The sequence below is a fragment of the Phoenix dactylifera genome, chromosome 3, assembly GCF_051530095.1.
Source record: "Phoenix dactylifera cultivar Ajwa chromosome 3, Ajwa_hap1_PhDact_Kaust_v1.1, whole genome shotgun sequence".
Classification (NCBI taxonomy): domain Eukaryota; kingdom Viridiplantae; phylum Streptophyta; class Magnoliopsida; order Arecales; family Arecaceae; genus Phoenix; species Phoenix dactylifera.
In genome coordinates this window covers 9,105,365-9,117,775 of record NC_143192.1, presented here as the reverse complement: position 1 = coordinate 9,117,775, position 12,411 = coordinate 9,105,365, and the positions used below count along the sequence as shown (strand labels likewise).

Sequence of the window (12,411 nt, the reverse complement as noted above, 5' to 3'; positions counted from 1 at the left end):
AATTCAGGTTCCGATAGCTGCCATTGTTGACTCACTCGCTGCCGCTGTCATGGTTGGGTTTGCTGGAATCAACATTACCATCAGATGCTTGCAGCAGAACCCAAACAAGCCAAAAACTAGCAGTAGAAAGTAATGTCGTGTCTGATGATCATTTTGAACTGCCTATCGAGAGAAATAGGACTTCTGTTTCATAGTGCAATCAAATTTCTCTTCCATGGCCGTCTATAATTATTTCATTATTTTATAATTGCAAAATCAATATATATATATATATATATATATATATATATATATATATATATATATATATAAAGAATGATATCCTAATTGAAGAAAAGATATTTAATCCAGGTTGTTTTTAAATATTTTTAACCCCTCAAACTACCCATTTTGTGGACATTATTAGATAAACATGATAGCACTCTTTGAACAATGATATTTTCTTTACTATTAGAACTTGTTGATTTTAGGTAAATTCTTAGTGTCTTGTTGGCTATTGTCATATTAAAAGTCAAAGTTGCTTGACTTGTAACCAATTGAGACATCTGAAATAAATTACGGGAGATCTTTGTTGATTTGCCACCGGTTTCATTTATTTTCAAAATTGAATTTTTTTTTAATTTAAAATATAAAGTATTTGTATATTTGTATATTTAAAATATAAAATATTTGTGGAGTTAGTGATAGTGTTGGTGGTGGTAATCTAGTAGAGGTAGGGACTATGGTAGCAGTGATGCGGTAGAGATGACGTATTAATGGCATTCGAGTGTGGCGATGATAATAATGATAGGGGTGATGGCAATATAGCATAAATAGGGATAATGATGATAAATTCTTTTTGATATAAATAACGGTGGCAAAGGCACTAATGGTATTGGATGTATAAAAAACACAAGTTTCTTACTTTTCGAGGTATTAAAAATAAAAATTTATTATTTTTATTTTTTAGAAATAATAAAAATTATTTTTAAGAAATAAAAGATAGAAGAAGAGCACTTACTATGTTTTTTTTAAAGAAAAAATCTTGATTCCTGCATTTTTGTTTTTAAAAATAGAAAAAAGAGAGAAAAAGTGACGCCAAAGTGCCACTAGCGAAGCGGTGAAGCGCCGCGTGACCGCCCCGTCGCGGGTAGAATTGGGAACGCCTACACGCGCGAGTGCGTCTTGCGCTCCTCTCCAACTTTTTTTCCCCTTAATCCCGTGGCCACCGCTCATCGTTGGCCTGATCTAGAACTCCACGAATCAAAGCCCGACCGAGGATGACACTACCAGCTGCTACGAATCCTGTGTCTCTATTTGGCCCAAGTCTCGCTGCCGTAAAGATTATACCATTGTCAGCTCCCCATGCTCCCTCCCGTTGTCCCCTCATTTCCTTCAATCGTCGAAGCAACACGTCTCTCTTCAGAAGCTCCTGCTCTAAGAAAAACGGCGCCCAAGATCCCTTCGAGGTAAAACGGAACTGTTATATCTGTTCCTTTGATTAACTCTCTCACTTTCATAGATACCATCTCTGTTATGTCATTGGCTACTTGTCTGTTGCCCCTTTTTTGAATTTTAAGCATTTTGGAAGTGCTAGGAACTCACTGATACATTTCGTTATAGCACTGTACAAATGTTACTAGTATATGCTAGTTTTAATTGTGACATGGACTAGTTTAAATTTCTAGGTAATGCAACAGTGTCTGATTGAATTGGTTTTAGGATTTGTGGAGTTGGTGAAAAAAGAAAAAATATGTAGAAGAATTACCTTTGTTCAAATTCATTGCCATACTTACTGCAGATGTCAAAAGGTGGTTTGGATAGCAGTGAGCAGGATATTTGTTGGAGATATGTGTGTAAGCTTAAGCACATCAGCTGTTTGAGGCTTGCATTTACGATAAAAATTGCTCCTAGTTAAGTGTTTATACGATGGATAGATTCCACTTGGTTGCTAGTGGTGGTGAAGCCATTAATATGTGCAAGAAGAATGAGAACAGTGCAACAGGGCTTGTTTGCTAAACTAGGTAAGCCTGACTGCAAAAATTATGAATTTCCCCTCAATTGGAGATGTAATTTTATTTTTTAGGCCATATTCGTGGAGATTTTTTAAAACCATATAAAGCTTCATTGAGTTGAGAAATTTTTAGACATGCAGTCCTCATGACTTGCTAATTGTATATCCTTGATTCTAATCTAAATCTACAAGACTAGCCATCCAAATAGAATAAATTTGGATATATGCTTTGCACTGGATTGCATTATGGTTTTGGATTATAGTTCCTTGGGTGGAGCAAAAGAGGTGGCTTAGAGGTGTTCACTGCTCACTGCCACAAAAAATGTAGAGGTATTTCACATAAAATATTTGGAAGTATTTATGGTATGGTATGCCGTACTGCCCCATGCCATCCAATATGGGGCGTACGGTGCCGGAAGAAAATCAGTGCAAAACTTAACTTCAAGTTGGTATAATCTTCGTATGAAAGCATATCGAGGGACGATCCGGCCTGTATCGAGATGTACCGACTTGTATCGAGGTGAGATAAAAATTGAGAAAAATAATTAGAGATCTATTTTGATACACGAGTGTACCATACTGTATCATACCGAACTAATAAGGTACCAATACGGTACTTGGTACCGAGATTGTGGACCTTCCAAGATTGTCATCTTATGAAGGATATTATAAACCTCATCCAAAATACAACTTCGCAAAGCCATTTAGTTTGTTTTCATTTAAGCAAGGCATATGCATGCTTCCATGGAGCAAATTCTAGGCACCAAATGCTCGCTAACTAATTCTAGGCCAATCTTCTCTATGTTATGATTGTTATGAGAATGTAGAGCATACTCTGTATCTCATTAGTTTCTTCCACGAGCTCCACAATGGAGAATCATCTTGCTTTCAACTATGAACATAGTTCTCGATGATATGGTTTTAAATAATGGCTATTATAATGATTTCTGGCAACTACTTCATACATGCATATGCAGATGCACACACAAATGCATATCCATGCATGTGTACATAAGATGGGACTTTTATGATAATGGTAAAGGTCAATGTTTGATTTTCACTATTCAAGACATCATATTTCAATATTATTGTTTAAATACATGAAAGTATTATCTAAAGATATCTGCAACGCTGTTAAATAGTTGCTATTACCTGTTGTTTTCCATTATAATGGCCAGTAAGAACTGCTATAACTGATAACTAAATACTTCTTTAGTGATGCTAAGGTTTTGTAGCTAAAATGATGGTCTGTTATGATGTTTTGGGCCATAATCACCATACCTAGAAAATTGCTTCTAAAGCCATGTTGCACGGTGACACGGGTCGTGCCCAATCACATTACAGGAATGAACAATGGTTTCATTAGAAATCATTAAAATGCTGATAGTTTAAGGTAGATGATGGTGGTTAATATGTTCTGGAATTTTTTTTCTCAAAATATATGTTCTGGACGAATTAACTCTGCTGTAGTCAACAAGGAGCGATTTGAGTCAAATGGGTGAAGAGCACTAGCATTCTAGAAAAATGAAACATGCGAAGGGCTTTTGAAAGTCAAATGAGACAGTTTTGCTGACGGTTATCTCCGACTCTCATTTTGATATAGTGGTAAAATGCTTTACTTGAATGTATAATTGGCAATTTGGCATACAGCAACTACACAAGATCACTTGTTTATAATTATATCTTTAACTACTTTGAAGTTTGCAATATATATTTCTTTCTTCAAAAATTTGGGAAGCTGATGGTGGTTGCGAAGCAACCAATGAGGTAAGCTTGGTGCCTAAAATTCTATATGATCAATATTGCCAGCCTTGGAACTTTATGATTCCTTTCTCATCTGTCGTGGAAGCTCCAGGTATTTTTAAATTCTCACTCCCTTCTCAAGAGAAGGGTATTGTGGGGTCATTTTTATTATATGGCTAAGAAAAACAAGTCACTGATGTATGATTAGGATATTTGAATAGATTAGATTTGGTTGGGATCCTGATATCTATGTGTTCATGCATAGTCTGAATTTTTGTTCTTGGTGTGTGTCTATGTGTGTGGTTGTTTTGCTTCTCTTCTGAAGGGATGAGCATTTCTTTATGAAAGAGTTGTCAGATGCCTAGTTCAATGACTTGAGAGTTGAAATAGACTTTAATGAGATGGAAAGTGTACTTGCTCTTACTTATCATTATATGGGTAAGAAATCTTTACTTGGAAACTCCTGTATGTATTTTAGTTCATTCAAATGCATAAACAATTTCCTTTGTAGATTTTTTTGTCAATTAAATAGATTTATATGCTAATATTAAAGCCTCAAGCAAGATGAAAAGGATATGATTATAATGTCTTTGTTAGCTATATTCATTAATTGCTTATGTAGGACTATGGTATGCTGAACCGACCCATTCAGCCCGTACCGGACTGGTCCGATATAGTGGTAGAAAACGGTTTCGGCCCCATAGGGGCCGGTATAGAGGGCGTACGGTGTGAACTGGCCGGTTCCATTCGGTTTCGTTTGGTTCAGCCAGGATTTGGTGCGAACCGGCACTGAGTTCAGTCCAATGTGGCATTTAATGCCACTGTAGCACAGCTACAATGGCATTAAATGCACTGTAGTGTGCTATAGTAGTATTAAATGCCACTGTAACAGTTATAGTGCAGTTACAATATCATTACAGTGCAGCTACAGTATCATTACAGTACAACTACAGTATCATTACAGTGGTATTTATGCCACTGTAATAATACTGAAAGTGTACTGTAGGTGCTACAATGTAGTTACAGTATCATTACAGTGCAGCTACAGTACAACTTCAGTATTATTACAGTGGCATTTAATGCCACTGTAACAGCCACAGTGCAGCTACAGTGCAGATATTAGATATAGTATCATTATAGTGGCATTTAATGCCACTGTAGCTGTGTTGTGGCATTTTTGCGCGCGCTCATGCTTGCCACAGCCGAAAAAAAATGGCGCCATAGCCGAAATATGGCCGAACCAGCCAAACCGGTTCAGTATGGCCCGAACCGGTACCGAACTGGTCCGGATCGCCATCGGTGCCGGTTCGGCGTACCTTGAGTTGGACTCTCTTTTTATGCAGAATATAGTGCTCAAATCATTGTTCAAAATTGGCATAAGTTCTTTTTGTTTTGATTGCCTAGTTAAAACTTAATGTGAGAAATAATCAGTCTTCAATGTCTTTAAATGTCAACTTTATCATATAAAGACAAATTAATAAGTAGGTACCAGTATTAAACTTGTTCTTTTTCTTCTTTTTTTTTAATATCTCATCATGCTCTCTACTTGAGGAAGCTTTTGAGTTTTGTCAAGACCTATGAGAAATACATACTGGTTAATTTAGTTGCATCATTATTTGTTATGCATAGTTTGAAAATCTGACTGTTGATTTTTAATCCTGCTATCAGAGTTTTTCAGTGCTCTCACTGGATATACCATGGGATTCTAAGAGCATATGGGTAACATTTGCAGCATATTTCTTTAGTTTACACATTCCTCTAAGTTTTGGAGGACTTTCAGTCATTGCTCAAATGCTTCATCAACCTGTGCTTGACCCACTGACAATGGTGAGAAAAATATTTGCTTGCTGTTAAATGCTCGCTAAATACTTAGAAATGGAGAACATCATGATTACAATATCTACCAGTATACACCATCAGTCTATGTTAGACTGCTATCAGGGATAGGCATACATTTCCCAGCTTCTATGGAGCGGCTGCAACTAAATTTATTTTTCCTGAACCAATGCAGGCTGTATCAATCAATATACTTGAAACAACAGAGTACCTTGGGGCTTTGGCACTGTTGCATTACACAACCAAGCCACAATATAAGCTTTCCTGCTTCTTCCTGCAAAAGTTGCTTTCAGAACAAAGAAGCTCAATAAAGGCATCTGCTGTGGCTGTTGGATTTCTGATAGCATTGGTTTTGTTCACATCAATTCTTGCTGATCGACTAATTGGGCCAAAGGTAAAGAAAAGTGCCGTAATACAACATATTTTGAAAATCCCTTTTATCGCTTTGTTTGTCGCAAGTTTTTTTTTTCTTATAGGCTACAACTAAATGACTCCTTTTCCTTTAAAGAACATTCCTTACATGTATAGAGATGATGCCTAGAGTCAATTTCTCATATTTTCATCATTAGAATGCTTTCATAGAATGTTCAGGTTATCATCACAACCATTATGTTTGATTTTTAGTATAATGAAAGGAATAATTTGCATACTGTAGGGACAAAATGCACTTCATTTCAGATGCTACTGTTGCTCAACATGCTGTCCTTAACATTTTGCAATTCTAGTGCTTCATAGGACAGAATAAGAGAAGTGGTAGAGTCGAACATAGGATTCTTTTAGTTTATAGGTTCTCCTAGTATGCTGTATAACGCACCTATAGTTTACAAACAGGAATAATGACATTAAGTTGGACAGCTTTTATTAGGCAAGTTTGCGTGTAACACTAATCCTTGCTGGCTGGTTAATATTTTTGCCAGATTAGAGAAAGAATTTTGGAAGTTGTGCATCTTGAAAAAGTTGGACCTTCTATTCACTGTTCAAGCAGCCTACTAGGACAAGGCCAACCACAACAAATCATGCCAAGAATCTAGGACAAAACTGCCCTGACTGTAATAAGAAATGTCATATTAATTGATATTTAATTCAACGCCTCCATTAAACACTTCCAAGTGAGATATCTCTTATTTAGAAACAAAATCACTTTGTATTTCTTGAATGAACAAATTGGCTAATTGCTGCATGGGATGTTAGGTAGATGACAGTGCCAGGAAGAAGAAAATACCCAGTTGGTTAATTTTACAACTGGAGAATATATCTTGATGCTTTTCTCTAGTCAGTGGTTCATAAAATTGTTGTGAGGATCTTATGATTCACAACTCAGATGATGTGATCCAGATCAAAGTGACATTTATTATCCAGATCATATCCCTTGAAGGAGATCAGTTTCAATCATAAGATCCAGATCATGGTATTCTCAAATCCTTTGGATCAAAAATCCAGAATTAAGCAATTACGATGTCCATCTTTTGAATTCCATTTTCTTTCAACTCTTATGATGACCAATTCCTCATTACTAAGATTCCAAAGCTTAAATTAGCAGTCACCTAAGGGTTTTTCAACATTTTTAAGTGTAAAGATTTAGTCGTTCGGGATCCAAGATGTAGAGTTTAATTATGTATTATATCTTATTTATCAGTTTTTGGGGAAAAGCAATTTTGTTCTCTAGTCTTCTATCTCGAAAGACTGTTATGCAGATGCTTTTGGAGAGGCAAAACATGCCTTTTCAATTATATGCAAATTAGGCTTTAGTTTGTCTCTAAAGGTGAGAAAGCTCATTATTAAGTTGTTTGATAAGGTTCAAGTAGCAGATAAGGAACCAAATTTTATCATGGCATAAAAAAATTATCATGGTATAATATGGAACTTTCATTTCTGCTCTGTACTTTTATCTCCTAAATCACTTAGTTCTCTCATTCAAATCTTATACTGCTTCATGAAAACTCATCTGACATGCTTAGGTAAAGAGATGCAGCAGAGTGTGCCCACTTTCAAATGCTCAGTACTTTTTATATTTAGGGTAATATTGCAGAGAAACTTTTAGTGCCTTAACCTAGCTTAGCTGCATGATGCTTTTCATACTGTGCCTTAGGTCAGTGAGGGAAAGTGGAAGCAAAAAATCCTGGTAAGTAATAATGATTTGATGAATTAAGCAGTCATCTTACTAAAATATCAATAAGCTTCTTGTTCAAAGGAACAGGGAATAATGCAACTTGAAGACTATTAGCCCTTATTTTTAATTCAAATGGACTTAACATAATACTGTCTATGGGGGTCCCAAGCCCAGGGAAAAGGTGAGGGTTGATGTTAGATCAAAAGCCAATTGTAAAATTAAAATCATATCATAATAAGAAAGGGATCCAAGTTTGTTAGCTTGATGAATGAGGATCGCAAAACTGACCTCAAACAGCTGGGACAAGGCTTGATGGTTATGTTTAGTCATGGGTCTTAACATGTTTAAAACTGTGAATGATCACTAAATTATAAAAACTCTTCTGGACAATGGTTATGTTGCACAGGAGTGCTTAATGGATCAAGGAGAAACCAACTTGTGCTAGTAGTTGATAGAAACTACCAATGGCAGTAGCAATGATGGTACAGCATACCATTGGCACTTTTGACCTCTTTTTATATTTGATGTGTCACTAGAGCAAAGAAAACAAATACAATAATTTGTGAGGGCAACTACTTTAAAATCACTTGCTCAGGGAACATTGCAAAAGAAGATAGTGCTAGAGTGAGAGTGAAAACCACGTATCCAGGGAGATTAAAATTGGAGAATTGAACAATACTAAGTATATGAGTTTGGTAGAGAATGGCAAAATTGCAAAAGATGAAAACATTTCAAGGAATCATTTGATGAATAAGTTACCTAAAAGTTCAAAAGAACCGTGATTAGAGATTGACATGTGTATCATCCTTTAATTTGATAACATGGAAGCAATAATTTTTGAAATGCTACAAACTAGTAAAAGCATTAGGTTCAACGCTAGGGTTTAATTATTGATGCATAGTAGTCCTAGGTGAATCATATCAATAAAGTACCAGTGTTGGTGCACCCCTGGTACCATACCGACGCATTTCTAGTACCCCCATTTCTACTATGCCAACACATGGAGGTGTACTGTGTCTTGGTGCAACATTGTACCATACTGGGCCCCACTGAATTAGTGAGACCAAGGTCTGCACAAATCATTCCAAACTGCCTAGTTCGGGGTGTCCTAACCCGTATCGGTGGCGGACCAGGATGGTTCCGGCATTGAAACCGAGACGCTGTTGCCGTAGGGGAAGAAGGAGAAGAAACAAAAGGAAAAGAGAGAGAGAGAGACTGGAGGAGGGAGGGAGGGAAAGGGAGAGGAAGGAAGAGAGGCCGGCCAGGGCCGGCTGGCAGAAGACGGAGAGCCTCTGCGCAGAGGAGGTGGAGGCTGGGGTAAAAAAAATTAAGTGAAGCCGGCAATAGGTTTGCTGACGTCAACTTAAAAAATGCAAAAATAAAAGGGGCCCCTCCTGGCCCCTGCTTCGAACGAAACCGGGGGCTGGAGGCGGAGCTCCGCCTCCGCGTGTTCCCGGCCTCCGCCTTCTCCATGCAGAGGCTCTCTGGCCTCCGGCGTCCGGCCCCAGCCGACCTCTCTCTTCCTTCCTCACCCTCTGCTTTCCTCCTCTCTCTCTTTTTCTTTCTTGTTCTTCCTTTCCTCTGTCTCTTCTACTGTGTTGGTACGGGCCCGACACGACACTTCATAGATCCGTACCGACTCGTCTTGCCGGGCAACCGGTATGGTGCCCGGTACCGGTTCCGCTGACATCGAGTGAACATCCGTGTATTGAATATGGTGCCCGGTATCATCTAGCTAACGCATCTTGAGAACAAGGAAATGTCAAAAGGATTCATGTATCATAGTATCCTTTTTAAGAATGAAGATGTAACAATGTCATATTGAATATGGATTTAGGTAGTGAACAAAATTTAAAATATTTTTTTTTTGAGTAGTAAAATGAGGTCATCAACATCCGTGTTACCTGGACATGGCATATTTCCAGATTTTTTTGTCACGTCCCCACCTGGACACTACACCGTGACACGGGTGGGATACGCCATGGACATCCTAGGATGAATGGAAGGAAAAGAAATGAGGTAGTCTTAACCAAGCTGTTGAGGGTTTCATACATCCCAACATGCGTTGACCCCAGGCCAGCCACATTGTAATAAATAGTTTCTCCATGATATTCTAGATCAAACTCCTAATACTCTGCATCGGTTACTTCTAATATGTCCAATGCAAGCTTACTCGGTTCTTTATTTCTCTCTATGTCAGAATCAAGGATTCAAATCTCAAGGATCAATATTGTATCAGTGGCTGATCAGTATGGCACAATCCTTGAAACAGAGGTGGTGTGGGGTTGGTTTACCTTCAAACACATTTGTACAAATGAGCAATGAATTATTTTTAGACAAAAGTGTACCAAGTAGTACAGAGCCAGTACACCTCAATGTGAGAGTGATACTCTTCAATGTGTGATACAGTGCACTATAGGTTTGGTTTGCCTGATGCTAGCGCATACCAGACCCTATGACCAGTAAGTATGTGTTGGCTGGTAGCCTGGTATGAGGCCAGCACATATGAGATTTCAATCCTTGCTTAGATTCCACAATCTTATTCTGGTAGGAGTCTTTTGGTAATTCAGGTCTGCCAGTATTGGTGGAATTTGTGATTATTCTGGAAAAGTTTCAAAGCCTCTGATTTCAAAGAATTAAATGCGGCAAGGGATTTTTTCTTGTTCAAGGATTTTGAGAGAGGACCTATTTTTTTGCTGGAGCACTGACTGGGGGAAGAAAGGCTGTGCAGATATAAGTTTAAGTAGGTGATTATCACTGAGTGCTTTTAGTCATCGAATGTCAACAAAGGCTAGTTCATCATTTTCCATGTTTTACAATATTTGAGCTGCCCATAATACAGGACAGTTACTGTGTTTTCATACGTTAATCCTCTAAGTGTATTCATTGATATCTTATTGTCCTCCTTGCTGATTATCTATAAAAAAATGTTGGCATAAACTAATGATATGGAGGTTTACCGCCAGTAATTTTAATCTGATAGTGAGTTTGACCATGTAAATGCAAACCTTATGGAATTGAGATATTAGGATAGTCAATCAATTATGAGTGCTGATTACTTAATTAATAATGAAACGGATTGATGATGGAATTCAATGGAAGAATGAGTAAATTCTGTTGTAATTTAGCATACAACAACCATATTAAAATCAGTATTGCTTTTTGTAGGTTGCCCACTGTATACTAATACTTGAATAGCTGCTTGCAGGATGTAAATAATCCCATATTGAAGGAGATACTTTTGTACAGCCCAACATCCGAGATGGCATGCTTTTTTCTCTACTGTCTCATTACTCCACTTCTAGAAGAGACTGTTTATCGTGGATTTCTTCTAACCTCTCTTGCCTCCACAATGAAATGGTGGCAAGCTGTCATCATTAGTTCATGTATTTTCAGCGCAGCTCACTTTTCTGGTGAGAATTTTCTGCAACTTTTCTTCATTGGGTGTGTTCTTGGGTCTGTATATTGTTGGACTGGGAACTTGGCTTCTTCTTTCACTGTTCACTCTGTATATAATGCAGGGATTTTAATAGCAACTGCATTGTCATAGTTCTTTATATAATGTATACAGAAATGGTTTCCTTTTCCTGTTTCACTTGTGCCTTTTTCTGGCCCTACGGTTAACCAAGTATTTTTTGCAGAAGTCTAGGATTCAGGGAAGGGAGTCCCCAAAATAGTGGAGTTTGGTCCTATGGATGAATAATCCGACAAATAATCTAGTAAGAGTTTCTCTATGGAAATGATAAATTGCTTTTGCTTTTGCTATTGCAGTATAATAATTATGTTATTATTTTTTATATTTATGATAGAAAATTATTAAATTATTGGTTTATTATAACAATAAGAAAAAGATTTTATTCATAGAATTTGATGGCTTAAGAGTAGTTTTGGAAAAAAAAAAGATGCTAATTTCTAACTGGTGAAAAAGTAGCTTTTTTATATTTCTCATGGGTTTTTTCTTTTCATCAAACATGAAAATTTTATTCCCATGAAAATAAGCTACTTTTATATTTCTCTTCTTTAAAAACTTTAACCAAACAAGATTTTTTTTTTATTCTTTTTATTGACCATATTTTTTTTTTTTTTTTGCGAACCAAACAAGCCTTTATTTTTTATCATAACAAAATCAAAATGAGTGAATGAGAAGGGTCATTCTTTAGGATATATACATCTAGGGCCATAGAACCATGAATGGTGGTATCATATGACTTACAACTTCTGATAAAACCGAGTACTTGGATCTACCGGCCCCACCCAATACTTTTTTTATTATCCATCCCCTCAAAGAAGATATTTATATTCCTTGTCCTCTGTTGGAAGTCTAGGCACCTACCAGATTTTCTTCAACAACAAACCAAGTGCTGCCATGTTCCCTATTGGAAATTGGGAAACCTCCAAGTACATGATACCTCATTGGTTGAGGCAATTCCTTTGAAAAGGTGTTCACGTCGCCCCTCTTGATTGGATCTATTAGGAACTGGAATCTGGAGAAAAAGAAGGGGAGAGGCAATGCTTACGTCAAGCGGTCTTTTCAGAAGAAATTCATATAAATTTACAAATGAACTACTACTATGTTTATATGCTAATGAAATGTTGGTCCCGTAGCTCAGTCGGTTAGAGCGTTGGTCTTATGAGCCGAAGGTCGCGAGTTCGAGCCTCGCCGGGACCAATTGGTTTATTTGTGTTTGTGTACCCATTCAATCAACAAAGATAATTATATGCCCTTTTT

The 12,411-nt window shown here is 37.2% G+C and overlaps 1 protein-coding gene and 1 non-coding gene across 5 annotated transcripts; both read left to right on the top strand.

The window, feature by feature from the left end:
- The first annotated feature begins 397 nt into the window (after positions 1 to 397).
- LOC103719198 (CAAX amino terminal protease family protein) lies at positions 398 to 12,411 on the top strand. Of its 4 annotated transcripts, none has more exons than XR_015976109.1 (5): positions 398 to 1,448; positions 5,405 to 5,563; positions 5,748 to 5,966; positions 9,883 to 10,429; positions 10,891 to 11,009. XR_015976109.1 is itself a non-coding variant. In XM_008808324.6 (4 exons), the coding sequence occupies exons 1-4, from the start codon at positions 1,260 to 1,262 to the stop codon at positions 11,230 to 11,232; spliced, it is 909 nt and encodes a 302-aa protein (XP_008806546.2). In that variant the 5' UTR covers positions 1,006 to 1,259; the 3' UTR covers positions 11,233 to 12,411. The 4 variants fall into 4 exon arrangements, 2 of the variants coding, with proteins under 2 accessions (XP_008806546.2, XP_088573813.1); XR_015976110.1 differs by having other exon boundaries at positions 10,881 to 11,000; XM_008808324.6 differs by lacking the exon at positions 9,883 to 10,429 and having other exon boundaries at positions 1,006 to 1,448; positions 10,891 to 12,411.
- Positions 12,278 to 12,351, top strand: TRNAI-UAU (transfer RNA isoleucine (anticodon UAU)). Its single transcript has one exon. It is a non-coding gene; the product is annotated as a tRNA-Ile (tRNA).

Excerpts from the sequence above, each read along its gene's own strand:
- LOC103719198 (XM_008808324.6), top strand. The coding sequence starts at position 1,260 with ATGACACTACCAGCTGCTACGAATCCTGTGTCTCTATTTGGCCCAAGT. Across the intron at positions 1,449-5,404 it reads GCGCCCAAGATCCCTTCGAG|AGTTTTTCAGTGCTCTCACT; the intron begins GTAAAACGGAAC and ends TCCTGCTATCAG. Across the intron at positions 5,967-10,890 it reads ATCGACTAATTGGGCCAAAG|GATGTAAATAATCCCATATT; the intron begins GTAAAGAAAAGT and ends AGCTGCTTGCAG.